The sequence below is a fragment of the Malurus melanocephalus genome, unplaced genomic scaffold, assembly GCF_030028575.1.
Source record: "Malurus melanocephalus ecotype Western Australia unplaced genomic scaffold, MMel_1.1 scaffold_91, whole genome shotgun sequence".
NCBI classification, from domain to species: Eukaryota; Metazoa; Chordata; class Aves; order Passeriformes; family Maluridae; genus Malurus; species Malurus melanocephalus.
In genome coordinates this window covers 1,693,758-1,720,897 of record NW_026623323.1, presented here as the reverse complement: position 1 = coordinate 1,720,897, position 27,140 = coordinate 1,693,758, and the positions used below count along the sequence as shown (strand labels likewise).

At 43.5% G+C, this 27,140-nt stretch overlaps 1 protein-coding gene and 1 long non-coding RNA gene across 3 annotated transcripts in view; both read left to right on the top strand.

The window, feature by feature from the left end:
• LOC130574896 (uncharacterized) overlaps positions 1-21,123 on the top strand; it is a 74,637-nt gene extending 53,514 nt beyond the window's left edge. Inside the window, exons 1-5 of one of the 2 annotated variants that reach the window (XR_008965481.1) lie at positions 6,028-6,345; positions 8,540-8,719; positions 14,697-14,733; positions 20,405-20,539; positions 20,899-21,123. This is a non-coding gene — a long non-coding RNA (uncharacterized LOC130574896). Of the gene's footprint in view, positions 1-6,027; positions 6,346-8,539; positions 8,720-14,696; positions 14,734-20,404; positions 20,540-20,898 lie in introns of those variants that run through there. The other variant, XR_008965482.1, reaches the window with a different exon arrangement.
• A 4,135-nt stretch (positions 21,124-25,258) lies between these two features.
• Positions 25,259-27,140, top strand: part of EGR2 (early growth response 2) — a 2,869-nt gene continuing 987 nt past the window's right edge. Inside the window, exons 1-2 of the mRNA XM_057368411.1 lie at positions 25,259-25,656; positions 25,980-27,137. Of these exons, the coding sequence (XP_057224394.1) occupies positions 25,479-25,656; positions 25,980-27,137 (1,336 nt within the window). The 5' untranslated portion in view covers positions 25,259-25,478. The remainder of the gene's footprint in view (positions 25,657-25,979; positions 27,138-27,140) is intronic.

Genomic DNA, 27,140 nt, shown 5'->3' with positions numbered 1-27,140 from the left:
TTGTTTAGCTCTCATGCTCTGAATGATCCATTAGTCTTTAGCAAAGGCATATCTTACCTGAGGAGAGAACGTGGGGCAGCAATGGTGTTCTGGAAAACGCCTGAGAATGCTGATGGCTTAGAGCAGCAGCCTGATGCCATATTCCTGCTGGAAGTTCAGCACCCTGAGCTGTAGGAATAAAAAGCAGGACTCCAGCTTCTGAAAGAAAATGCAGTYCAGGAGATAAGGCAAGCCAGCACAGTGTATTTCATGCCCATTTCCTGCAACCCCCTTTTGTATCTTCGTGCATGTTCCTTCTTGGTTTGGAACAGTCCTGTTCTCTTACATATCTACTCAAACACGACACATAAGCAGCTGGCTGTARACCAGCATGAGACTGAGGGTCTATGTTAGAAAGAGATAAAATTAAGGTAGGTGAAAGTCCTCCGCAAGTKTTTTTGACCACTCTAATGTCTTCCAAAGGCATCAGAAATCATGTTCACCAAGTGTGTCACAGCTTCTTCCTGCTTTGTGGCCTCTATCATCAAGGTGCTTATAAAAAACATACACAATACAATATTGGATTTTTATATTTTTCTGTTTCTTTTGTGCTTTGCTTGGCAGATGTTCCTGTGTACCCATTCAGGCTGCTTCCATGCATTTTCTGCAGGTACTAATATGCATTATGTAGTCCTTGTAATCATGTTGGCTCCYGTTTACAGGCTGCTCTCTTATACTCTTCTGCCTCAAAACCCTTCCCAAATGGGCATACAATGTTGTCCAGTATGTCAGAACTCACAGAATGGGAAATGTCATACTTAGAGGAGTGCTCTTGYTGCAGCCAAATCCTCTGCCAATTTTCTTTGACTGTGATAACATTAGAGCTTGCTTTATTTGAGAAACATGTTCTGTCAAATGATTCAGTGCTGGGTTCTTTTCCYGCAGAAGTTCGTCATTTTTTTTCCAAAACAAGATAGCTGGTACAGGGAGTACCACTGTCAAAGGGCAGCATTTGTTCTTCATGGACTTAGCTGATGGTTGATGTTCATGTGTCTTTGCTGCTTCAATTCAAGCAGATACTGGGATCAAATTTGGCAAAATAACATGACAAAGTCAATGCCAAGGCCCATTGCAATGAAAAGAGAGAGTTCTTATTTGCAGTGTAGTTTCTCAACAGTCTGATTGCAGAGAAACACTTTCCCTCCTTGAATTGTATGGGTCATGTAGTCATAAGGAAAACAGCTCAGTCGTGATRAATTAATTGATTTTTTATAGAATTCCTAAGAAGGCAAAAGAACTGTCACTTGTCCTTCTCCCATCACAGTATTGTAGCTTAATTTTTCAGAAGCACCTAGGTCAGCTGTTATTCATTCCTGAAGTTTTGTTCAATGACTTCAGCTGAGGAAGCTGCTTAAGCTGCACCTGGTAACTTCAAAGTTGGTTGTTTTTTTTTTTTCTTGAGAGTGTGATTACACTGTCTGGAGGAGCTCCCATCTGGCTCTTTGCAGCTTTCAGCTGGCTCTGAGGGCCATACTCTCCTCCAGGTGAATCTGTGCAACATTTGTTACCATAACTTCATTTTGGTCACCTGTATGTCATCTAGATGGATCATGAAGGCCTGGTTTCATCGTGACATTTAAATGTGTTCTTTCTCCTGGCTATGATGGTTGACATGTCTGTTGACTTCTGCTGTTCTTCACCTGGCAAATACCCTTGTAAAATCAAAGGAGCAGTGCCTGTGGTTATGTGTCTGAAGCAGAGCCATTAGCATCGGTACAGGTGACTTAGCAGGACTGCTGGCTGATGTCAGTATTCTTCATGCTGTTACTGGAAACACCATGTTTTGTGCTGATTGTGCATAGCTAAAGAGGTTTCTGGRTGTAACTGTTGTTAAAGTAATATCCAGAAGAAGTGCATTTAGGCAAAAGCACCTATCCTGTGTTCTTGGACTCATCCTGCTCTGAGTTTATTGCAGGTGTGTGTTACAGGACCTGACTAATCGACGGTATTGCCATAAATCTGTTGGCTGCCCTTTGCCTGAAAGAAGGATATTTTCCATTTTTTCAAGGTAAATGCTGGTGGTTTACTTCACTGAGTCTCTTCAGTGAATCTTCAGAAAAGCTGAGTAGTGTTGGGAAACCTGAACTAGCAGTTGTCTCTTCATTTAAGAAAATGGTTCCAAGTTCATTGTAGTTTCCCACTGCAAAGAATTAGTTAGTTATGAAATTAAATACTTAAAAGGGTTATTTTGGGGCTTATAAAATGTGTATAAAGCCAAATATGAACAATTCAATTGTTCATATAAAGAACTTCTCCMAGGAATATTTGATTTCTTTACTAAAGTCTTCACTATTTCCTACATCTGTCCTTAGGGACAATGGAATTCTAAAATACTAGCTTTAAATCTTCTATACTATCCCTTCCTTTTAATTTCTTTTTATTATGTGTTTGTGTAGTTCCATGAACACAGCATATAAACACAATGACAGTCTWCCAAATATAGCTTTTCTGAGGAATGCCTTTTTCTGCCAGTTGATATTTGGGGTTGTTGCTCCGTTGGCCCCTCCCTTTGGAGCTGTGGGGCTGTTCTGCCAGCTTTGAGTAAAAGGAGTGTGTGTTTGTATGTGTGCATGAGTATGAATACAGGAAGGGGGGTGGTCCATTTTGGTACTGCTGTGTCAGTATAATGGTTGTTTTGCTAACAATTTAATTAATAAAATAAATATATCCTGTTTGATAGCAAATACTGCAGTGTTTTTAAAACTTTATCTTGCAATTTAAGGCACTATGTTTTGTTAATGAAAAAAATTATATTTCTAGTGATAGCATTTTAATTCATTTCAAAGTGTTGTGGATTTGAAATCTGTAGTGTTAGGTTTTAATAAGATTATATGGCTTTTCTCTTCAATGACAATTACTCTATTTTACTGTTCACACCTGATTTACATTTTAAAACAAACTGAATACAAAGGTTTTGAGCAAGAAATAAATAGCAAGGTAGCTATCAAAATGTCTTTTATTCCTACTTTTTTAAGCAGGTAACTTTTGGAAAGGCTATATTCTTGAGTCTCCAAAATATTTAAGTTGCTGTCATGTGAACTCATGTGAAAGAAGGAAGACAGAGAACTCAAGTGCCTCATTCTATAGTTTGAAATGAAGTTTGTGGGTGGACTTTTCACAGGGCTGCATTATGCTTTGTCTCCATGTGACACGCTGGTTAAATGGACAGGACAAGCCTTTGTAGTTTTGCAATGTCCCAGTGTTGTTTAGCACATAAGAAGAGTGCAGTATTGGTGCAGCTGTTCATAAACTGGTGATTGAAAAACCCTGTTCAGCACATGACAGAAAATGCTACATCACAATTCTGAGTTTGAGTTTTGAAGATGTTTCTGGCAATGTAACACTCCCTTTCCTTAAAAACATGATTACCTCTAATCCTCATTGTGTGATGCTGCAGATGGAGCCTGTATTGAGCATCTATTAGCAATTCAGATACACAGGGCTGAGGTTGAAGTTTTGATCTTTTATGTTCTCTGAGGAACTCTGAAGAGTATTTTTGGCCTGGGGGTTTTGCACAGCCCTATTTTGTGAGAAATGCTGAGCTCCCATTTCCTTTCTTTCTGCTTTGCTGAGGGTGGGGTTCTGAAAGCCACTGCTGAAAACTTTGGTTGTAGCTTGTCTTTTTGAAGTAGCTGCATTTAAAATACTTAGTGGGCCTAAAGTATTCTAATTTCCCTGCTAATAGCAAGCAACTTTCTTAACTGTAGCTGAGAGGAGACTCACTAATAACACAACTCATGTAAAATCTCATACCTCAGGGTACTGGAGCTGTTCTTCACTGCTGACCTGAACACTAATCTCTTACTTTAGGAAGGGATTGGCCTGAACTAAGAGTTAGAGATGTTTGCTACAAGGCTGGAATGTTTAAGCCTATAACTTCATGTCATTTGTTGCACCTGCCACCTTACATCAGGTGCTTCTAGAGTTTTTGCTGTTTGTAGAGTCCCAAAGAGCTGGTGCCGTCCAGGGAGAGCAAGCTGAAGGGGCAAGAGGATGTCACTTAATGTGCTCATCTGAGGGGTTTCAGATCTCCTGGAAAACCCATAGAAAATGCTAGGATTCGTCTGGCACCATCTCATGTTCCTTGCCCCGGCTGTGGAGTGGAGGAGCACTACTTTGTGGCATTTTAACCCCGATCTGGTGCAGTCTAGATGTTTGTCTGGCAGGTCTGTGTTGGAGATTTGGAGATTTAGATTTCTTATATACTGAGAGACTTCCTTCCTGGATACTTGCAGGTTTTATCATGATCATTGAAATTCAGTMTGTGAGGACTGATCTTTCCTTGCTATTATTTGCTCATGGTTGGTTGTTTTAGGAAGCAGCTCTCATAGAACAGGGTGAAAATATCAATTGGCATGTAAATTACAATGAAGGCAGTGTGTCACACATGGATTTCTTCTGCTGGATGTGTACAAATATGGCACTCGTGAGATACTCGTGAGATACTGCTACTTTCTGTTGCACTGGCTTCTATGTGAAAGATTAAAGCTCGGAGCAGTTTGTTTAATTAATTCCAGTGTAGCAGAGCCCGTTGCTAGTATGTGACCAGAAGCGCGGAGACAAAGGAGGGTCTTCAGAACGTGTTAACTGTGGGGCAGCGGGGGCGGCTGCACAAAGGCCACAGAACAGAGCCCATCCCAGCCCGGGGGGCAAGTGATCTCCCTGCAAGAAAGAGCAAATGCTGCTTTCACAYATGTGAGGGTCTCATTTGCTCACGATGTGACAGTAAAAAAGCGAATCAAAATYAGTTCATATATTCATTYTTCTATTTTTTTTTTTWWATTTTGCTTGATGAGTCCYCGTAGTTACTGAAAACTAATGTTTTCCAACACTAAAATATTGCATGGGCTATCAATATTCTAGTGTACTCTTTCATGTTCAGAATGTGGAAGGGGGTTGCTAGAAGAGAACTTCCTGTATTTAATTAAGCAGTTTATATATACATGGTAGTTTTCAGAAAAATGAACTGAATAATCTCAGGATATTTCAGGGTGCATAGTMTGAAATGATAYATTGCATTGTCCTACTATATCAATGTTATTAATGAAAATCTTAAAAACCAGCAACCCCCCCCCCCCCCCCCCCCCCCCCCAAATCATGATTATTATTCAGTAATTTTACCAGTTAATGTTCTCACATCTGTGTATTTTGGGTTTCTTTCTTACAATCAGAAAATACTGCCTACAAAACCCCCCTTGGTCCTTCTATATTTGCACAGGGTCGCCCGGAATGATCTCAGCATCTCCACACCAGCAGCAAAGAGCTGCTCATTCTAGAGTTAGACTTGCTTTCTGGCCCAACAGGCACTGGATTTTGTCTATATAATAATAGGTTCTATTATATCTATGATAAATTTATCATCTTTAAAGCACCTCTTTTCAGAAGCAAATTAAACCCTTTGGACAGGATTTGTAAAGTTACTGAGGTTCCTGAAATGCAGATCAATTCTGCCTGGGACTTCTAAAGTCTGAATTGGAACTCCGAGATACTTCTGAGAATCCAGGTTAGTACATACTTGCCTCTTTAGGCCAAATGTGGCATCACTTCTTGAGGATGGGATTTAGGAAGTGCTGTCACTTGTAGATGTGTCCAAAAGCATGCAGATCTTTTGCTGAGTAAGACCAGACTTTAAAACTTGTGTTTCAATGTTTTGTGTCATTTGGCTGACAGACCATGCTTTCAGTTCTGGGGGATGTGTGTGGCTGGCTGAATTTCAGTTCCGTGTTTCCTGAATATGTAGGCTTTGTGTAGAAAATGCGGAACTTTATTGCCAGCACTAATGTCTGAAAGGAGTTTTCTTAWAAGCTGCCTGACATGTCACCCAAAGTCCCTTAAGGTAACCACTCTCTCGGTGAACCTGGGCTTTCCTGAACTTCACAAGCAAGCAGCTTTAGACTGTGTTTGTATCATGTTCTAAACAGTCTGAGATAATTTCTCGGATTAGCATGTAAATATGTATATAAATGCTAAATATTCCCAAAAGTCTGTCTTTCTGGGCATCCTTGTTCTGTGTTGAAAAAAATAAATAATACTATTAACATATTTTATAAAAAAAGTAGCCCATCTTTGCTTTTTTCCCCCCACTTATTTCTTTCTCAGAGAAGAAAACTAACCTTTTCATGTCCAACTGTGTATTTACAGGTGATACATGTTKTGGTTTTGGAGTTCTGGCATTGCCAGGACAAGAGGTTTAGGGTTATGAACAGCTTTAAGGTTCAGCTCTTTAGCAACGAATTTCTCTGCAAAGGTGCTGTTGCAGTATCTTTAAACAAACTAAACTGTTCTCGCCTGATGCTGGGATTCGGGGTAAGGACTAAATTTCTCTGACTTTCTCYCATTTTGATTTAATTTGGGAATACTTAGGGTTGACTATATCACAGTTAGAACTTTGCAACCAGTAGTTCATCACAGAGGTATTCACTGTTAGAAGACACCCTAAATCTGGTTCAGAAGCACATTGTACCCATGGAAGTGACAGGGCATTTGTTAGAATTCATTTTAATGGAAAGTCCTCAGTACAAAAAGAGTGGCAGCTTGGTGGCTGAGATGTTGAGTGCCACAATGCACATGCAGGCAGCACCCACTGTCCAGCGTGTGCCACATCCAGGGGTCAGCCTGCAGCTGCTCTGACTGGTGAGGAGGCAGCAGCATCCAGCATCTGGCAGGTTCACCTTGACCAAAGGAGCCTGGYCTGAGAGCACATGCTTTGGCAATACAACGTTTATAAAATGCACAAACAGAGACCATCTATTCCATTATGGCAGGTAATTGAATGGAGATACAACTATTGAAACCCTGAACTGGGAATTCTGATTTACTTTTGTGATGATGATTTGTACATCAGCCCAGTGCAACCCTTGGATGGGTGTTTATCTGTAAGCCTGGTTGTGTCTCTAAGGAAGTATCAAATGGGACACTTGCAGAACGATTTACAAAATCTTGATAGTACTGGTGAAGATGAGGAAGCATTCTTGATGGATACATCGGAATGGGTGCTTGCTTTCTGCATTTTTTGTAAAGAAGCAAACAAAAGCTGCGTAGAGTAGAATAAAAGCTATAGTGGTAGAAAGATTCAACAAAAAACCTGACATTCTTTGAGTGTTCAACAGACCTCATAACAATGCACATTGTTCTACTATAGTGTGTCAGCCACCCAGGGTATTCAGATCAGCAGGTAAGATTCATGGTCCTGCAAGAAAATTTATAATCTTGACAAAAATGGAATGAAATCCAATTTCCCCCCCTTTTTACGTATTTTATCTTGAATTGTACTTTATGTGACAGGACTGCAATTAATATCTCTGGTAAAACAGAAGGCTTGTTAAATTGGCCTTGTTATGGTTGCTGAGGTGTTGTGCTGCTGCTGAAAGGGATTCCCCCATTATCTGTGTTTGACACATACTCCTAATCAGCCAGGCTGATTCTGCTTTATCAAAGGTCTGTCACATGAGTGGAGATAATATTTATTCTGACTTGGACTAGCATAAATAATGTAGGTTGCACTGGCAGACACATAACCCTCTGTCAGAACTGTCATGGAGCRCATTTATTGAGGTGTTCCCTTTCTGCAAAGGTGATACCAAATATAGCCCACTTCACCTCTCACCACTTGGGATCCAGGTCATGTTGTTTTTTAAAACYTCTGCTTTCAAGGAATATTTATGAAACAAAATTTCACAGCAAGAAGTGTCAAAGGGCAAGATTAGTATAAATTCTGCCATTTTCTCCAATATTCTCCTTTCTGAGAGGTCTTAATATGTGTCACAATATTACCTCATTTGCTGAAAATTTTCTGAACACTTGGTTTTGCTTCATATTGATACTCAGTATGTCAGGGACAATAATTTTCTGTTTACAGGACTACTCATAGAAAATAGATGAGGTTTAAGAGTGGTGATACTCTCAGTCCATTGGTTTCAGTCCATTTGGTTTTGCAACACTAATACACTAACTCAAGGCTTGAGAACATCACCTGCAAAAGGCTTGCACAGATATTTTCATACTATTACAGTGTTAAGTGCTCAAAAGAAACATTTGTAGCTGTAATGCAGCCTCATATGTTTACATGAGAAACCACCTGCCCAAACTACAATCCAAATGCTTTCTTATTTACATGTAAGAAATTTTGTAGAATGCTAGATCCCTACAAATTATATATGTGTGTGTGTGTGTGTGTGTGTGTGTGTGTAATTTATACAAATGCTAGACATGTTTTTGATTCTTCATCCTTTTCCTTGTATACATACAGCATCTCTAACCAGAGGAGGATGCATCCTTGTCTCCAGTAATACAAAGCAGTTTCTGACTTGAGGGAGAAGATGGGAACTGGGAGGAAGGGCAATTGACAGTGCTCATGCCAAATGTTGGAATGGTGCTGCAATACCCTTCCAGGACTGATTGCTGGAAGAATGTCAAAAAATTGAGGCAGAAGGATGTTGTTTTCTATGCAAGTCCTTATTTGGTTGTTTAAAATTTTTCATCAGTACAATTTCTTTCTTAGATTATCTGAACGCTGGGAGAACACTGAGCTGCATTTTGCAATAGACTCCTTGTTACAGCAGTGCTTAAGATTGGCACATACTTCAAACATTGAAGCCAGGAGAAAACAAGCATCCTTCTTTCCTGAAAGAGGTGTGGGAATGTGCCTGCTGCAGAAGATTCCCTCACATCAAGGAGAAAGGTGAGGAGTTACAAACGTGCAGAGCCTGAATGAAAGCAGATAGTCTCCTACAAGTGCCTAGAAAAGGTTTTGCAGTAGGGTCCTTATGAGCACAGCTTTGTGACAGAGCACTTGGCCTCTCCCTTCCTTTTCTCTTGGGGCTGATAGCTGAAATGCTGGATGTCCAGGAATCAGATGATTCCCCAGTCACTATTCTGCTCCTGGAAAAGCTTTTACTACTAATGGGAGCCTTATGTTTTTTATTTGCTTCAATATGCAGAAAAGCTTCTACTGGGACTATAATTCAAAAGACAACATTTGTCTCCTTCTCCAGGAGATGATCTGAGTCAGTGAGTTGATGCCAAGAGATTGGGCCCTTTATTTGCTGTTGAGAAGGAAACTTCTTTTTTCTTTCTTTCTTCCTCTTCTAAGGGAAAAAGCTCTTCAGTGTTTTTCTGTTCCCACACAGAATGATGAGGGAATAGCTGTGTTTTACAAATGAACAGAGACAGAACACTGTACTAGAAAGACTTCACTCCAATTGTTCTTAGGTACAATGTGCAGAATGTTGAAATATCATATGGAGACGTCATATTTTAAATCTGTCAGTCACAACTTGGAAATTATTAGTACCTTTTTTCAGTCAAAACATCCTAAATGAATGAAGCTAAAACAAATTGGGGTTTCTGATCACGTACATAATAATCTTCCCTTTTTTGCACACTTATCTTCATGAGCTCCCAGTRTTATGTATACTTATAACATCATGTATCTTGATGCATAATTAACAAGTTTAGCATAATGCCATGTTTGTTTATTCATATCTACTTCAGATTTATTAGATGGAATATCCTGAAAGTCAGTGTTGGAAAGCAGAAAGCATGGAGCTAGGCTTTTGATGAATAATCTGTTGTGAAGTTGATGCTTTTGCAGACGTAGATCATCAGTTACATAAACATGATTACACACAACAGAATGGTTCTGGTGGGGTAGTCTGTGCCCCCTGAACCTTAACTAGTCCCATTTGCACAAAGTTCTTGCAGGTTTGTAGAGCTGCTGCCTTGCACTTGCAATGAATGATCTGCTTGTTAGATCTGATCTGGGGCAGCAGAAACTCCCCAGCATTGCTGTGTTGGGAGCAGTCAACACCTGCATCTTACTCTGTTGGGAGGCTCTGCTCCTGCCTTCAGGAGGGCTTGGGGCCAGTCCTCTGCTCATTCACAGCACTTAAAGATGACACCTACACTTCTGCATTTTCCATGGATTATCAGAACACAGCTCTGCTCGTGCTTTCAAATTTTCATTCATTTTTTGCTTCACAATGTCTTAAGCATTTTGCAAGATGTGGCAGGAAGGATGCAGAAACACGTGGCCATGTTTCCTGCAGTAAGTCTGTCTTTCCCACTGTAATGGACTGAGGTCTCAAAGGGAAAATCCAAGAACTGATAATGGCTGGGAATAATAGTTACTCAAGACTGAGAATAAATGCTGAGAAAGTTGTAATTCCAAACATGGTCTGATGCAAGAGATGGATGTCCTGTAGGCACTTCTTAACATAATTAACAAACAACAGAGGCCAAATCCTTTCCTCTGAGTCTCCCTAATCTGGAGGAAAGAATGGAAAGAAAAATCTTGTATATGCAAAGCTCAGAGATGTGCATTATTCCAAAACAGTGGGGATAAAATACAACTATAAGTGTTTAGCCTTTTATTTGGAGATCTGGCAAACTAGAGAAACAGAAGTGAAGATCTCTGCTTGCACTGAGAGCTGATTTCTGGAGGTCGGTGACACTGGGGTCAGCTTAGCTGCCTGTGGAGCATTTGGTTTTTTTTAAATAATTGCACAGAGGCATCTCAATGTTTTGTCCAAAAAAAATTAATGAAACCAAATTAAGTGGTTTATCTGAAAACAGTGAGGTGAAGTATTTGTGTTTTGAATGCTAGAGTGTAGGAATCAGACTGGTATTTTGCCAGAAAATGTGATTTTGCGGAATTGTGTGGAAATTTCAAGAGAGTATTAACAGAAGCTGACTAGCAAAAGATGTGAAATCTAATGTTTTTGTCAACTGAAATATACTTACTTAAGAAATATTATAGATGTCAGCAATTTAGCAGTGCAGGGAGTGGAAGTGTTACTCCTGTTTATCCTTTAATGCTCCTTAATTTTCTTCTGTACAATCTAAGTTTTGAGATGACTGATTTCTAACTGCACCCAACAAAAAACAGAATTGCTTCTTTTTACTCTTTAGATTTTGGGCCTGGTGTGGATTTTTAGAAAGCAATGTCTTTACAGAAATTGGCTTTGCCAATTGTCTTAGAATTTTTGAAGGAAAGAATTCAAAGAAATTAGACTTCAACTCAGCACCTTATCTAAATATTCCCCACAGGTAACTACATATTCAGCTGACTGCTGCTAAATTGATAGCTCTCCTGGAAATGCTGTCCTTACACTTGAAAATCAGAAAGGCTTTCTGTTTTAATTCCTCATATGTAAGGAAAAGCAGAATGAGTTCCAGTGTGAATAGGACAAGAAAAGGGAAYGCACATGTGTGAGAAGTTTAATATATGTGTAAGTGCTCAAAGTACTGCAGCCTGGGCTAACAAAAATTACAGATATTTATTTTTCAACTAATTTTTCACTCTGGTTGTTGAATGGCTTTCTGTTCTTATTTGAGAACATTTGATTTTAGAGTTTATACCTTATTTTAGATTGCAYAAAATACACAGTTCTTACTTGTAGWGCAGAGAATAAGTCATTATGCTGGAAAACTACTCTGTCTGAGTTTTCTCCCAGTTTCTCTTAGCTATTACAGACAGCTTGAAACACTTTCCTTTTTTGCACTTATGCCTATTTGCATCCATATTTTCTATCCTCTAGATCACACTATATTAAAACAGTRTGACAAAATCATTGTGGCAATGTAACAAAATTATTTCAGGAATAACATGGCTTTTAATTTTCTATTAATAGGCAGTATTTTATAATAAGTTTCTTTTTCTGGCAGTCATTACTCATCAAAAAGGATTTTTGTGTACCTCMAAAATTGTAGCTCAGTGCTTTTTTATTGGCTCTAGGCCTAAACTTCAGCAAGTGTGTGATCAAGTATACCGGAAAAATCTTTTGTCCATTGCTAAACCTTATGAAATTGTAGATCAAAAGAGTTTTCCTATTTACAAGGACTGTGGTACCATTCATGGGCTAAAAAATGACTGTCAAAGTAATAAAACAACTACTGTTGTCAGGGAAAGATTAAAAGCAGCAGCTGGATTGTACACAGTCAACTTGAAAATCTTTCTCTAGGAAGGTAGATGCTTTAGAAAATGATCTGGCTTTTCAGTTGATTTGCCATGATTGGCAGCCCCATAAAATGGCTACTGACACAGGAACTTACAAAAGAAAGAAGCCTTTTTTCCCCCCCTATAAAGAGCATATTCTGCTTCTTGCCTTCTCCCAAATTGGACTCTGCATTTGGAAGTGAGATGTAATGCAAGTGTCATGACAATGATGGCTGCCAGCCTTTCSCTCTGTTTTATCCAATTTACCTATACTATTTTTTTTTCTGAAATCATTCCTGCTGTCAGTTTTCTGCAGCTTGTATTTTAACCATGCTCATTTTACTGTTTTAGTTTTGTTCCTTGAGTTCATCTGTACATTTTGCAATTCTCCTTAAATTCAGTATATTGCCACATCAGTTTCCATGTTATTTTTCCAAGATCATAATAATCTGGAGCAGTACCAAATACTTCTAGTCTCCATACAGATTCTATCATTATCCCTGGAATAGAGGAGTGAATATTTTTAATTGTCTCCATACTTCTAGCCATCCTGCTTCTCAAATTAGCATGTGTGCAATCTTTGAAACTTTATTTATGCAAGGTCAGCGTTAATGATTTCTTTAATTGCTTCCTTTCTTTTMATTTAATTATCTCTTCTATTTCAAGCCATCCAGATTTTCTTGTTCTTCTGAACGAAGCAGAGTAGCTTTCTATCTGTATCACAAGATTTGGGTATCTGCCTTCCACTTGGTGGTTTTTCCCAGATTGTAGATGTCTTTGGGGCTTTCTTTCCTGATACCTTTTTGATTTACATCTATTTCTTAATGTCTTCCCTCAGATATTTCTCACTACATAATATCAACTTGGAGAGTAGTTTATCTTTCCTACATCCTGACAGCACCATTGGAAACTAACTCAATGGTTTGCCAACCTTTTTCTCCCTTTTTTCTGATTCCAGTTCTCCTCACRTAATTTTGGGCTCCACATTCCCCTGTGAACATCACTGTACCTCTCCTCACCTCTGCTTGGCCAGATTAGCAAGTTAAGACCTGTTAATGTTGTCTTGTTTTCCCCTAGGATTACATGCAGTGGAGATAAAGTGGACAGGTTTGTTTCACTAYACCAATTTTCCATGCACTGGTTTTAAACCCATGTATGTGTTTGGCTTTTGTGGGTCTAAGAATGTGTGCATGTTGCAAAATTGGTCACATCTCAAAGGCACTCTGGTGGCTGTGCTAGGCCAGTTTGAGAGCGAGTCCAAGTTCCTCTTGCCCAGTTCAGATGCTGGCTGGGCTCACACTGCCCGCAGCTTCATGTAAGGTCAGCAGTGCTCTTCCTATCTCTGCTGAGGATGGAAAACTTCAGCTGGGAGCCAAAACCCACTGTCCCTTCTGATCTGTTTTCACTGCCCTGTCTGAGAGACACAAGCTCCTACAATAGCTGATGGTTTCAGAAGGAATAGTGTTCAGGAGAGCTGCTGAGCAGRAGAGGTGCTGCATGCAGCCTCTGGCACAACGCAGGCACTGCTCCACCCCCTCAACACTTACCCTGCTTAAAACTCCTTTACCCAAAAGCAGAAGCACCCCTGTCTGAATGCTTTTAGCTTCTTTTGGAGCTCAAGCTCCAACAGCAGCACCAGGGCTCACCCTTGCTGACCGAGGGCCTTGAAAAAGAAAAGAACAGCGTCTGATGTTTTTTTCAGATCTTTCTGAAGGAGAAGTACAGATAAAAGCAAAGCTCTCTGTGACTGATTTTTTTTCACTATCTACTTGAAAGGCAGTGGGTCAGAATTAAGGCATTTTTGCTGTGGAGGAAATGTGTGGGATGYTGGCTGCAAGCCAGTAGCCACTAACATCCCTGCTGCACTAGGAATACTTGAATGAAGTGGGTGTCAACCTCGGGAGAGCGGGCATTTGGTAACAGCACTACCTACATCAGAGGAAAACCTCTTCATTGAGATTCAAGGAGTGAAAATACTGAATGGGGATAAACCTGTTTGGTAGATTCTTCTGAGGGACAGTGAAAATGGAAAAATTATCATCCAGTCTGGAAGATTATCCTCTAAGCGCCTGTGTTTGTCAGGTCCCATTCATTCTGTGGGAGAAGAGATCCATACAGCTGCTGACTTTTCTGACAGTTTTAAAGTTTTATCTTCCAGTTCTATTCTCTCAACACAAAGAATGATGAAATAACATCCAGAGGTTTCAGCCAGTAGTCCATGCTATAGTCAGTCTTTAGGTGTTTATCCAAAACCAGAATAAAAATCTGAAGTGTGTCAAATGACTCTATAAAATAGAATTTATTCAGACACTCCTTCCGCTTGTGTCCAGCTGGATATCCACTGGGAAACATAAAAGTGATTTCTAGAGTTTCTTTGTATCACTAAACTATGAATCTGAAAGATGAAACTGAATACTCCCAGTGTTATCTTTCTCATTGTTAGCTGCCCTAGTTATAAAGTTAAGCTATCTTGCTGAGTCAGTCACCAGTTCCATTCAGTCAAAATATGAGCACATTTTCTTTGAATCAAGTCCATCATCAAAACATGATGTCTGTGAAATAGTTTCTCTTTCCACCTCCAGTAATGTGATAGGTAAGCAACAGATTTTTTTTGTCTGATACTACAAATCCTGTTCTCAGTGTGTGTAAGGGAGAGGAGATTCCCATCTTATTTGTGATATCACTGAAGAAAATAATAAATTGATTTTTTTTTTTCAAACAGGAAAAATGACAGTGGAAAAGGGAAGGAAATGTTTTGGGTAAGTATTGGCAATGGACAAGAATGGCCATAAAAAGAGTGAATAGCTAGAATAGAGCATCTCAAATACTTAAAAAACCTCTTCTCCTTGTAGGGAAAATAAAGAGATCCTGGACAAGTGACAGAACTACTTTAATGTAAATCTAAATATTTACATGGTAACGCCAATTTGGATTTTGGATGCAGTTGTGCATGTTGGCTCAAACATGTCTGTTCTAATTACAGAGGTTACACAAAGCTAGGGGATCTGTGACAGCTAGGTGACGTGGGTGAAAAATAAGTCAATTTGAGCAGAAGTAGGGGAAACTAGACCCATAAACTAGAGCAATGTTAGGTAATTATTTGTTTTAGTTTTACTGTGGGTAATAGCTTTGTGTTGACAATTTGCCTCTCAGACTCTGGTTTAGCAAGTGACCTGTACAAGGTGTTTGTGGACAATTGCTTTGCAGTGTCCTACCTGCTGGGCAGAAAATCTGGGGCAGGGGGAAACAGCTTYAATGCCTCAGGGCTGCACAGTTCCTGTGGCTGGCAAAGTGGAAACCACCAACTGACCAACAGAGCAGGTCTGGATGGGATGAAGGCTAATGTCTGATATGAGTCAAGCCTGAAATATTAGGGAGAGCAAAACTAATTGTTGAACTTCTAGTGAGCTGGAAAAGGGAATCAGGGTTGCAGCTTAAAACAAGATGTGAAACTGAGAGACTGTGCCCCAGTGACTGATGGATGTGGTGGAAGTTGCAGCTGCCAGCATAAACGTGGACATCTGTGAGAAGATACAGAACAGAGCTGAGAGTCAACATCTGAGAGGAGAAGGACCTGGAAGAAAGCATAATGACAGCAAAACAGGAAAGAGGGAAAGAATGATGGAGAAGGTTTGGATGCAATATTGSAAGATACTTAGACACTTCAGTAAGAAAAATGGTCTGAAGGGTAACCAGGAAAATGGAAGAAAATGTAACTCTAATGGTTTCTGTGAAGAACCCTTCTTTTTCTGAGATYCCTGGGTGGCAAGCAGCAAATTAGCAAATCCTCAGAATGAATTTGGAAAGCAACCACACTATCTTCTCTGAGAGAAAAGTTTAAATTGTCTAACATAGTTTTTGTAAGGAAAGGGAAAATGTGCCGGAGGGCTGAGAKTTCTTAAGACCAAGTTATAAACCTTTGAAAATAGGATTTTATAATGGAAATGCAGAGATCATTAACTACTGTAAGCACCTCTAAGAATGACACCTCTATAGTAAATTACATTCAAATTAATATAAAACTGTAAAGATTCTCTGACAGCTTTGATTATGTAAGTTGATTTTAGTAGTTAAATGTTGACTTTCTATAATGCATTCTCCAAATATTATACTGAATGCTGCATCATATATAACAATTACCATGTCACAGTGCTATTTTGTGTAAATTAAATTATTGACAGCAATATAATTTTGTATTCACTTTATTATTTTGATCCATTTTTCTGTCAAAATATACAATGACTCTTCACTAGATTTAGAAACCAGAAAAACTCTTTAGATGGTGAAGTATTATTCTCCATATATTATTTTTCCTTAGCCTGTAATGAGATTGGGGGAGAGAGGGGGAAGCAACATTTCATTCCTCCTCTGACATTGCGTGTGTTTTTAGACACGTTGTCAACTTTAAATTGTGTTTCAATAATTATCAGAAAGTCTGCAAAGTCCATAGCAGCCCTGGTCAGGCTGTCCGGGCACATGGCAGAGATTATGTTTTTAGTGTGTTCCAGCACAAGTGCTGTCCTGAATCACAGGACTGAGTTTGACGTAGTTATGATCATAGGTTATGATTATTGGTTGGACTGATCCTCTCCAAGGTCTTTTCCAACCTGATTCTTTGATTCTGTGATTCTATAATTATTCAGCCTAACTTTACATCCCAGGGTGAAAATACTTCCTGCTCCTTGATATCTCTCGTGAGTTAAGGTAAAAAACATCATCTGCGTGGTGCAGCTCTTTCCTCACACCTTCTTTTCCCATGTCCTTTGGTGGGGAGTATGGCAGCAATGATTGTCTATCCTTGGAAGCCTGGAAAGTCCTTGCAGGTTGTGATTTTAACTGCACATCAATACTTGTAATGCACCACTTAAGAGTTTTCTCATTCACCCTTGCACAGATGCACAGCCTGTCAGCTCCTCACGACCTGCACAACTGGAGTGCAGAAATTGGGACAAAAGCTCTGTCTTCCTACTGGATCTYGGCTCTTCTCCAGGCAGGTACCCTGACCTCCAACAACAAGAAGTCCAGCTAGCTCACTTTGCATAAAGCCTGGATCATAAGACACAGAGAGGCCCCAGAGTGACTCTGAATCATGGTTTTGGGTGCTATCCTACAAAGTGGAAGAAAGGGGCAGAGCTGCTTTTAGGCAGCAAAGAGGGCTGAATCCAGCACACCACACACCATAGATAAGGACTCTAACCTAACTCTGGGTACACAAATTCCCTCTATTCTAAATGGTGGTAGAAAGACTCAGAAAATGCTCATTTTTTCAGCTTGTCCAGACAAGAGAGGTTGGGAAAAACATACTTTACACATCCCAGTGGGGTTTAGTTATGGCTTAGGTACAACCAAGTCTTAGTCACATCTGCCTCTGCTCAATAATAAAAACCAAAGACAGACTGGCACTCATGAGAGCCTGAGAAACAGTTTCTGGTCCCTGGGCCAGAATGCAGATTTGTTTGTGGTTGTACAACTGTGGGCTAGCTACCTCTTCAGTAAACTGGCCCAGGTCTGTGCCCTTAATGCTCTGTTAGCCTAAAGAGTATTTTTCAGATGCTCTTTCCAGTTGTTATTCAGTTGCACTGAGCATGTGGAGTCAAGGAGACTGAGAGGAAAGCTGCAAGTTGCCAGGAGGGTGGGGATGGGACAGGGGTTGAGAGGTAATAGGGGAAGGTATTCACCATTTTTAGCTGTGCTCTCTACATATGCCAAAGTTCAATTGTCTCTTGTCCTTAGGTTGGGAACATATAAATAAAATATATGTCCTTTCTACAGCAGTGCAAAATTACAAAAACTCATACTGAGCATGCACTTGACATGTGCTTAATTCAGTAGGAAATGTTATTATAGTGTTATGTCTGCATGGACCAATTTGGCATGCACCAAATTCCCTTGYGCTCCAGAGACAGAAGCTCAGAGACACTTGGCAATCTCTCCTTGGAATTACTGCTGGTACTGCAAGCAGGTGCCACTTCTTAACGTGGGTCATTCATTTTTGCCTTTGCTCTGTTTTTTATTGATCTACACTGCACATTCAAGATCTGCAGTGTGGTGGCAGTAGAAGTAGTATGAGCGTGAAAAAGCATCTGTTTTTTTGAAGACTGATTTGTTTTTATATTAGATGGTCTGGTAGAAAAGCATTAGAGCTCTGTCAGCCTTGCCTGCCTAAGATACTGGTATTGACTTATATTGTATTCTGTAGGTAAACTGAGCTTATTAACAATTATTGCAGACAGAACTGTTGGAATACTGTGTCAGCATGATCATTTCTGTTAGCTGGAACATTTATAAAAAATGCCAGAAAGTCATCAATGGGCAGAAGAATTACTTCCTTATAGTTTCTTGTTGAACATTTAGTAGCCATCCCTCCTTTGAATGTTTAACTTGTAAGGAAAGATCTTATCTTTACACTTTTCTGCATGTTATTTCATGTATTTTCCCCTGCATGAAGCTGTTTCACACACAAACATGTTACAGCAATAGAGTTTTAATAGGACCAGCTTCACTTGGGAGTAGACAAATAGACTCTGGTCTTCCTATGGCACAGGCACAGAATACTAAGCCATGATGCTGAATTTCTTATTTGGCCTAATTTCTCGTTTGATTTGCCAGTGTGGGAGTTAATTGTATAAACATAGAAATATGGGAGATAAGGAGAAATACATTCTGTGCTGCCCTGTTTGGGTAGCTCTGTTTCTCACTGGCTTTGTTAAGGTGTCGCTCACAGTACTTTAAATGGCAGGGGAAATGAGGAAAGTTGCTGATGAGAAGAAGTTAATGTGAGAAGACATAGAGAAATCATATTGCTTGATAGGAAATGGTTCCTCCCAGCATATTTCTGGCTAGTTCATATGAGTGGGACTCTATAAAGTATCCTGTGATTACACCAGGAGATGCAACAGCATTGAGTTCAGGTGTTAAACAAATATATATCCTGGTTCGTCTAATTTTGGCATCTGAGATTTTAGGTGGCAGTCATTCCCCTTGATGTATGAGTGCCCAGACATTGTGGTGATGAGCTAGGCCTCTGTTAGCACCTCGGGTTACTAACCTGGAGAAGGGAACTATGCACAAAAGGAGGATTTAAAGCTAAAACAGAGCAAACCACTACTACCAGCTGATTAAGTTATCCGGAGAGTCAGGAAAAATGAACCTGCTGGGCAGGTATTTCCTAATGATGTTGTTTTGACTTTACTAGCATGTCTTCTCTATTTGTTCAAAGAAAATCATCTGCTCCTCTCAGTTATTTCAAAGTAAAGTCACAAGAATAGCTTGTTCCCACTCTATTCCAAATATAGCTGTTGGCAGCAATTGCTGAGATAGGGRGGAAGGAAAAGGAACTACCAAGGAAGAGGAAAGAGAGGAGGGGGAAGAAGGAAAAGAGCTGAAAAGGTTGGACAACAGAGAGTAGAGAGAGACATGAATGAGAAGGGAGGTCAAGTAACAAGGATAATACATCACAGCACAGAAAACAAATCAAAGATAGTAACAAACTCTGGTAAAACAGGTGGAGGCAGCCCAAATATAGGATGAAAAGGACCATGCCCACCCTCAGGAGAACCTGGAGTTTTAGCCTTGAAAAGTAATGTAACTGTAAATAAAATCACATCCAATTTTTTTGTTCACTCAGATGGTAGGGGTTACACAATCAGAAAACTTATGCCAACTTACACCACTTAAAAATCTGGCCCTAGAAATTTTAAAGCAAAACATGTTGCTTATTTTAATCTCTTGGGAAGGGGTTGTTTGTTTGTTTTAATTCTCTGCTCCAATAAAATTTGCAGTCAGTTCCTGACAGAAAGCCATCCATTGGGTAACTTTGCTGAAAATAAATATGCACCCTCTTGTTCTGAAGAATTCGCAGTCAGGATGGTCTTCTGGTGAAACTGGAGCATTAGGCATACCCTCAGGGGCAGAAAATAAATGCTGAGAAAAACTAAGGAAAAGTCCAAACCCAGCCTGACTTACCCAGAGCTGAGGGTAGGCTGAAGTTAGACTGGTTTAAGCCCAAAACACAAAGAAATGAGATATAAATGGAAACAGGTTTCTTAGAAGTGGCACATAACAGGGCAAATGCAAATGAGTGCTTGGCAATCTAGAAATCCTGTGAGTGGCTCCAGCTTCCCTGGAGGGATGGAACGTTTTCCTGGGAAACATCCCACAGAGCTCTTCTCCATCTCTTTTCAGGAGAAGACTTCTTGGAAAAGGGTGCTAGAGGTTTGCTTTACCTCCTGGTTTGCTGGAAAGAGATGTCATACCTTTCTTTACTCCTCAGCTGAGGATGAAAAGCTATGCCCAGTTCTGAAGGCACTGCTTCCTATAAACTAAATATGTCCAGAAACTCTTCTGACAGGCTTACTAAGCACTAAAACAATAGGTAATGGAACCAATAGAACCGAAAATGTGACTCTTCCTATGCTTCTTTTATTTCAGTTCTTCAAGGAAGAAGCCACTTGCATCATTAAGGGATGTGCTTGATTAGTTTCTCTCTGGACTAAAGGCCCAGCCATGGGACAAGGCAGTATTTACACAAATCACAGGAGACACATTAGAGCAGGAAATACAAGGGTAAGTGAAACTAGTTTCAGAAAACAGGACTGGAAAGTAAAGCTTTGCAGGCAGACTATCACTATTCAAAAACAAATTATTTTGAGATTGTTGCCTCATGGATGATATGTATCCCAGTAATTTTCACAGTTGAGAAGCAACGTTTTAGTTTGGGKTTTTTTTAAATTTTTTTTTTTWAATTTTCTTTGTTCCCCCAGAAAGCTCCATGCAGAGCTGATATTTTAGCCTTTCAGCAGGGATGCCCCTCTGTGGCTTGTTCTCAACACTTCACTGCAGTAGGTGTMCGACACAGTTGGGATTGAGGGGATAACAGACGTGGCCGAGATCTCTGATTCAACCGGGCTGTCATCTCTCTATAGGTAGCACGACTGTGATGAAAACCTTTAGGGGTGCTGTTATACGGTGAAACACCAGCAGAACTCAGCTCAACGCATCGCTCTTTGCTCAGCTGCTGTGTCCTCGCTGGCTCCCGGGAGCATCTTCCCCCAGGAGAGGGCAGTGGTGCCCGCACACGCTCCCCGCTCCCCGCTCYCCTCCCAGCGGCGGCGGAGCATCCGCTCCCTCGGGTGTTCCGCGGGGAACTCAKGAGGTGAGTGAAGTAGGACTACCGATTTAATACATATGCTAGAAACGGTGTACGGGAACAKCCAGGAAATGTTCTACGTGTTTAATAATGAAAATAAGGTTCGAGAAAACAAGTTTSTTGTTGCTTTTATTTGACTGGAAGTTTTCTCTGTCACACATACTTGTTCACAGCCACACAGACTTAAAGTAGTAGTTTGCTCATTCCGCATGGGTTTATTTAATTCCTATAGCCCGAATTAGGAAAAGTTATAGGCATTTAAATAGCCCTTCAGAATGCTGCTATGGCTATCCTAAGCCAAGTCCTCACAATAAAGTAATTTACTTATTTCAAATTTACAGGCATTCAYCCTAAGACAACAAGCAGCCTGGGCTGAAAACCACAGAGTGTTTCAAGGTACTGTAATTAAGAGCAGACTGGGATGCCTTCTCTGCTCCTTAACCATCCCCTTCCCCATGCATGCCAGCAGTCAGCCARCTGTTTTCTGTAAGTTCATGTTTACAGCAGGTTCCCCTGGCTGGATTCCAGGTTTTGAGAGCCTGTATCTGGCCTGTGAGGGGCAGGCAGGACAGACTGAAGGGATGTGGCTTTTGCCCGCAGCCTGGGAATCCAGCAGACACCCCTGGCCAAAACAGAAGGTATTAGTAAACAAGCATTTCTTCCTGCRAGGACATGACAAATCTTTCGAACCACAGTGAAAAGGGGCAAATTTAGGAAACTCTGAAATCCAGCTTGGGGGAGAAGATTTTCTCCTTTACATGAAACATTAAAAACCCTCTAACCTCAAAAAGAATCTGGCCCAGACTTAGGACAGACATTCTTTGCTGTTGTCAGGATTGTTCATCTCCAATCTGTAAACAATTCCCTGTTCCCAGATGAGTTCCTTATTCCCTAGGTCACCTGCTGAGCTGGGGCCACCTTAACCCTCCCAAAAGCAGCGGGATGCAGTGGAAGCAGCAGTGTGTGTTTCCCAAACAGGCCTACTAACATCGCTGCTGTTAGCACACGAGGTCGGGCGAGTTTTGCTGCAAAAGCATAGTAACCCCCTGGAGAGATGACTCAAATGTGTGATGCTAAGCTGGTTAAATGTGTTGCCAGCTCTAGGGATGATAAGCTGCCTTTTCTTCCTCAGCCACTCTCAACTCAGGTATGGAGCCAAGGAACGATTTTATTTCTACAGTTCCTGTCTCAGGTACTGGTGGTAGAGAATGACTGCAGGAAAATATACCCCCAGTGCAATGTCAGCTAGCAACTTGTTAAAAGAGCAAATACAGTAAATTCAAAGGRGTATGGTTTCAAAGAAATTGGGAATGGGAGAGAAGTTCTGCCTTTCAGCTCTGAACCCTCCTCAATCACTGCTATATCCCGTAAGACATGTCAAACATATTCGAGGCTCTTGGTGTAAATGGGAATTTGGCAATTTGAACCAACAATCTGTCTGTCATATGAAACAATGTGGTTTATAGGAACCACAGAAATCTGCATGCAAGGGCCATTGGTGTTAGCCCAAGCTGGACAGTCCAGCCCTTGGACTCTGCTGTAATCAGCCAAACGTGGATCAAAGGCAAAAAGGCACATGCAAAGCAATCCAGCAAGAATATCTGAAAAGGGCCCAGAAACATTTGACTTTTATCTGTCAACAACTTCCTGAAACTGAGCATTAAGTAGGTTTCYATCTTGCCCCACACCAGATCCTACTGCCATTCAGACAAAGCCCCCATTGAAAGATGTCAGGTGCTTTGATTGTCCATGGAAAGACTGGAAATCAGGCATAATTTACTCCATTCTTAAGAAGGCTTTTAAAATTAATCTGCCAAGTCAACTATAGTAGTATTCCACAGGTGAAGTTAGCCAGGAAGTACATAAATTTTATTTGTGTTGGTMTTTCATTGAATCCTTTTCCATAGTGGAAGAACATTAAATTARCCAAGTTAGTTCAAAGGTAGAGTTGATTCATGGAAGATTAAGATGGGGTGTGAAACCTTGGTACTCCCTTCTCCTGTGTGCATTGTGATTTAGTGTCATCACTGTGCATGTGGTATTTTGAATCAACACAAGAAGATGGTGCAAAATATATCCGAAAGCCCTAAAACTGGTACATCTGCAGCGTTTTGCAGTAAGGAGGAYACTGCAGTTAGTTACTGTTTCTCAAATTCATGTAAAGTAACTCACCCCACTCCACAACAGATTCCAATATTTTGTTCTTTCATAGTAACGATTAGACCAATTTAGCTCAGCTGAAACGGAAAGGTACAACACAATTGCTCCTACTTATCAGTCAAATTTCCCAGAACCTGTCTCTCTGTCACAATTTAACTTTTAAATTGAGATGGGTTTTTTAAACGAAAATATCTAGAATCCCACTGAAAGCTTGCTTTCAACTAAATCTCATATGTCAAGCTGTATTGGCTGTACATTAAGTGCTAGAAAGGACTGGTAACAAAAATCTATGTTAAAAAACACTGTTACATATTTCCTAATTACTGTGCACACTTSCCCGATCACCCATCAAGGCAAATATCTAGGTTTATGCCTACCATTCCTTAGCAAATGCCCCTAAAACTTTTACTTTTCTAGGGACACCACTGTCTAGTCTGGACCCTGTGGTGCCTGGACTGCGAGTGAACCTAGAGCATCACCAAAGGCAGTGAACTGGAGGAACTGAAAGAGCCTTTCTCAGCTGTGGTGTGACATGTGGCATGGATAAAGAGGGCCCTGGGAGCCACTGTGACAGTGCCTGGGAGCCAAGGCAGAGGTAAGTGCATCCTCCATAGGGATGCCCAAGCATGCTCCTCCTCTGTGGCACCGGCTGCAATGTACTAGACCTGTAAATATTGGTATCTGCAGTTAAAATTGAAAGCAAAGAGTTTTTAGCCTTCCTATGTATTCTCTRGCCTGCTGCTTTGGAACAGGAATGCACTGTTGTAGTATCTCTCATATGTTGCCATGTCTTGCTGCCTGGGTTGTCAATGGGTTGTTTTTTTACTGCAGACTGTYGAAATGGGGCCTCGCATGCTACAGACCATATGTGAGAGTTGCTTTCCTAAATGCAGTAATAAACAGCCACGAGATGAAATATCCCCAAGTAATGAGATTAGTGACATGGGATACAGCTTTCAAAAATAATTACATCTGACACCCTCATCAGCAAGAAGATGTAGGGGCTGCAAGCTCTAAGATTGGGAACAGCGTATGAAAGATTGACTTCTCCTGGGAAGGGAGGCACAAGGGAGGTTATTTTTAGTTTGGAGAAAAAAAAAAAAAAAAAAGCCAGAATTTAAGCACTTTGGTTTGATACCCTCTTCGAGGAGATCATAGCAAAATAAAGCAAAAACGGGAGTGGAAATGYTACTGAGGATGGAAGCTGTGGAAGCAAGAGGTTGAACTGAACAAAGTGGGAGCGGTGGGGTCAGAATGGACCGACGGAGGCGGCGCGGGAGGGCACTCCTGTCCCCCCGCCACCCCTCCCCGTCCCGTCCTCGGGGATGTGCCCGTCGATACAATAACAACCCAGCGACGGCGGAGCAGGCGGTTCCGTTTTCGCGACGGTATATATAGATCAGACACTTTCCAAAAAAAAGCAGCGCCGCCAAGTCGTTCTGTTCGGCGGCTCTTTCCACCCGTAATTCCGAAAAAAAAAAWAAAWTATTTTTWAAAATTATTTTTCTTAAAGAAGGGAGAAGCTGTATTCCGTGAATGCGGCTGTTTTCTGACCCGCCGCCGGTTTGCGGTTACGGGCTGCTGAGAAAGTGAGTGAGGTCTGGCGGGGCGGCCCCGGGACCTCCTCTGCTTTTCCGAGCGTTTTTAAAATTTTCCGGAACGAGCCCTAAAAGGGCAGGCGGGGCGGGGCCGGATCCTCGCCTTTTTAGGACAAGGGCCCCGCCACCGGAATACCCCCCTGGGCGGCGCGGCGGGCGGCGGCGGGGGCCGAGCGGGGCCGGGGCGGGTCGGGCCGCCCCCGCGGGGCGCGGAGGGTGTGCGGAGAGGGGGGGTCGGGGCGGGCGCGGGCCGGCGGATCCCGCACGCGGGCGCCCACGTGACCGCCGGGCCCCGTTCCTCAGTCCTTATATGGGCAGTGACGTCCCGGGCATTCAGGGGGCCCCCATAAATAGTTACCGCCAGACTTRTCCTCCAGCGCGAGCTGCGGCGGGAGCGCGGCGCTCCCGGGGCACCGCGGGCACCGTACCGCCGCGACGGGGCGGCCGCCCGCCCGCACATGCCGCGCCGGCTCCCCGCGGTCCCCCCGCGCCGGTAGTGGGAGGCAGGGGGAAGCGCCCCCTCCTCTCCCTCCCCTCCCCGCCCCGAGCGCCCACCGCCGGCCGGGAGCGCCGCTCCCCCGGCCGCCCCGCTGCCCCCATGATGACCGCCAAGGCGGTGGACAAGATCCCGGTGACCCTCGGTGGGTTCGTGCACCAGCTCCCCGAGGGTATTTACCCCGCGGATGACATCTCTGCCGCGCTGCCAACTTCGGTCGCGATCTTCCCCAATGCCGACCTGGCAGGGCCGTTTGACCAGATGAGCGGTGTGGCAGGAGGTAAGCGGAGCCCTCGCAGGTGCGGGCCGGGYCGCCCTCGGAGAGCGGCGGGGCGGCGGAGACGCGGGGCGGCGGGCGGGGGTCGGACTGGGACTGGGCGCCGGGACCTTTTCGGGGCTCCCCCGCCGCACCTCACGGCAGCCCTGCCTCCGCACCCAGCTCGGGGGTGAAAGTTGCAGTCGGCGCGGAGCCCTCATTCAGCCGGAGCGCAACATGTGCGCGCCGCAGCCCCGCGCTGGGCCGGGGCGGGCGGTGGCTGGGACCGGTGCCGGTCGCCCGGAGGGTGGCGGCGCGGAGGGCTGACCTGCTCCTTGCCCCCCCAGACGGCATGATCAACGTGGACATGGGCGACAAGCGGGCCCTGGACCTGCCCTACGGTGGCGGCTTCGCGCCCAACGCTCCGGCTTCCCGCAACCAGACCTTCACCTACATGGGCAAATTCTCCATCGACCCGCAGTACCCCGGTGCCGGTTGCTACCCCGAGGGCATCATCAACATCGTGAGCGCGGGGATCCTGCAGGGGGTCAGCACGCCCTCCTCCGCCGCCTCCTCCAACGCCTCCTCCGCCTCCTCCGCCGCCTCCTCGGCCACCGCCGCCTCCGCCACCTCCCCCAACCCGCTGGCCGGGGCCCTCGGCTGCACCATGGCACAGGGCCAACCAGCCGACCTGGAGCATCTCTACTCGCCTCCGCCGCCGCCCTACTCGGGCTGCGGTGACCTGTACCCGCAAGATCCCTCCTCGGCTTTTTTGCCCGCCGCCGGCGGCGGGGCACTGCCTTTTCCCCCGCCGCCCTCCTACCCTTCACCGAAGGCGGCGGCGGCCGACGGCGGGCTCTTCACCATGATCCCCGAGTACGGCGGCTTCTTCCCGCCGCCTCAGTGCCAGCGGGAGCTGCACGCCGGCCCCGACCGCAAGCCCTTCCCCTGCCCCCTCGACTCGCTCCGCGTTCCGCCGCCCCTCACGCCGCTTTCCACCATCCGCAACTTCACGATGGGGGCGCCCCCGGCGGGCGCCGCGCCCGGCAGCGCTCCCGGCAGCGGCGGGGGCGAGGGTGCGGGCGCCCGGCTGCCCGCCGGCGCCTACAGCCCGCATCACCTGCCCCTGCGGCCCATCTTGCGGCCCCGCAAGTACCCCAATCGGCCCAGCAAGACGCCGGTCCACGAGCGGCCCTACCCGTGCCCCGCCGAGGGCTGCGACCGCCGCTTCTCCCGCTCCGACGAGCTCACCCGGCACATCCGCATCCACACGGGCCACAAGCCCTTCCAGTGCCGTATCTGCATGCGGAACTTCAGCCGCAGCGACCACCTCACCACCCACATTCGCACGCACACCGGCGAGAAGCCCTTCGCCTGCGACTTCTGCGGCAGGAAGTTCGCCCGCTCCGACGAGAGGAAGCGGCACACCAAGATCCACCTGCGCCAGAAGGAACGGAAAGGAGCCGCCGCCGCCGGCGGGTGCCCGCAGCCCGGCGGCGGGAGCGGCG